General features: G+C 40.6%; 1 protein-coding gene across 1 annotated transcript; it reads left to right on the forward strand.

The window, feature by feature from the left end:
* The first annotated feature begins 206 nt into the window (after positions 1–206).
* On the forward strand, positions 207–1,136 carry LOC123602616 (olfactory receptor 4C12). The gene has a single exon (XM_045487073.1). It carries the CDS (start codon positions 207–209, stop codon positions 1,134–1,136), a length of 930 nt encoding a protein of 309 aa, XP_045343029.1.
* Positions 1,137–1,972: the final 836 nt, after the last annotated feature.

The following is a 1,972-nucleotide window of genomic DNA, read 5'->3' on the forward strand; positions in this document are numbered from 1 at the left end:
ACCCACCGAGCCACCCAGGCATGCCAAAAGAAGTTTTGAAGTACCTATTCCTAGAGAAGAAAGAGAAGGAATCACTGCGAGATTGTCAGAGTACTGCTAAAAGTCAGAGTTTTGGACTCTTATGATTTTATGGTTCCTTTTCTCTTTCTTTTTATCCCAAAGGTAAAGCATTTATTCCTGGAGTTTTTATCACCCACACCACAGAGATGGAGAATAAAAGAAATGTGACTGAATTCATTTTAATAGGTCTTACACAGAACCCCAAGATGCAGAATATAGTGTTTCTGGGATTTTTGATTCTATACATGGTAACACTCTCAGGCAACCTGCTCATTGTGGTTACCATTACCACCACCCAGACTCTGAACTCCCCCATGTATTTCTTCCTGACTCATCTTTCCTTGATAGACACAATTTATTCTTCTTCTTCAGCTCCTAAGCTGATTGTGGACTCCCTTCACGAGAAGAAAATTATCTCCTTTAATGGGTGTATGGCTCAGGTTTATGCAGAACACATTTTTGGTGCTACTGAGATCATCCTGCTGACAGTGATGGCCTATGATCGCTATGTGGCCATCTGCAGACCTCTGCACTATGCGACTGTCATGAGCCACAGGCTGTGCTTTCTTCTGCTGGGAGTGGCCTGGACTGGAGGATTTCTCCATGCGACCATTCAGATACTCTTTACAGTCTGGCTGCCCTTCTGTGGTCCCAATGTCATAGATCATTTCATGTGTGATTTGTACCCTTTATTGAAACTTGTCTGCATGGACACTCACACCCTTGGTCTTTTTGTTGCTGTCAACAGTGGGTTCATCTGCCTTTTAAACTTCCTCCTCTTGGTGGTCTCCTACGTAGTCATTCTATGGTCCCTAAAGAGTTATAGCTTGGAAGGGAGGCGCAAAGCCCTTTCCACCTGTGTCTCTCACATCACAGTAGTTGTCTTATTTTTTGTGCCCTGTATATTTGTGTATCTGCGCCCAGTGACCACTCTGCCCATTGATAAAGCTGTTGCTATCTTTTATACTATGGTGGTTCCAATGTTAAATCCCTTAATCTATACCCTCAGAAATGCTGAGGTAAAAAATGCTATGAGGAAGCTCTGGAGAAAAAAAGTGACTTCAGATAATGATTAAAGAGAATCTTTGAGCATTACCTAGAGAAGTAATAGAGGTAACCTAGTTCAAGCCTCTTGATTTATAATTGAAGACATCAACTCTAATAAGGAGTTGGATAACACTTGCAGATAGCCACTTAAGTGCAGAGCTAAGACTAGGACTGGAATCCAGACTTACTGTCTCCCATCCCACACTCTTGTCATCACGACATACTGCTTCTTAATCCATAAATATTTACCTATTACTTGGAAATCTCAAGTATCTGTAGTAGCTAAAGGATATGAATCTAGAATATTGGATTGGATTAAAATAATCTGATGTGACATGGAGATATTGGTTACTACTGAGTTTTGCAAATAACAAGTTTAATGATACTCCTTTACTTTGGACTTTGGCATCAGTATAAATTCTTTTGTGAATTTTTTTGTTCATTAAGTCTTGGTTGTACGGCAAAAAGAGATACTATTTATGAAATGTCTATAAAACTGGTGTCGTATTAGGTATTTTCCATATTGTATCACTCAGGGTTCAATTAGGACACAGATCACACAGTAATTTGAACAGGAAAGTTTACATACAATTATTCATTGTATCAGGGCATTAACTGGAAAGGGCTAGTGAGTACACTAAAGAATGCTCTGGTACTGGTAAATGAGTATCAATGGAAGGAATACATTTAGAAGGTGGAATCCCTCCCCAAGGCTGGGATTCCAGTCTTTTGGAGAATGATTACTTGTTGCCCGTTGGACGGTGAAGTTCACTAGGTTGCCTTGGTCCAGAACTAGTTCATGGTAGCTGGAGAATGAAAGGCAAAAAAGGGACTGGCAAGCTGGAGCCTCCCACTGGGAATTGGT

The sequence above is a fragment of the Leopardus geoffroyi genome, chromosome D1 (genome assembly GCF_018350155.1).
Source record: "Leopardus geoffroyi isolate Oge1 chromosome D1, O.geoffroyi_Oge1_pat1.0, whole genome shotgun sequence".
NCBI lineage: Eukaryota > Metazoa > Chordata > Mammalia > Carnivora > Felidae > Leopardus > Leopardus geoffroyi.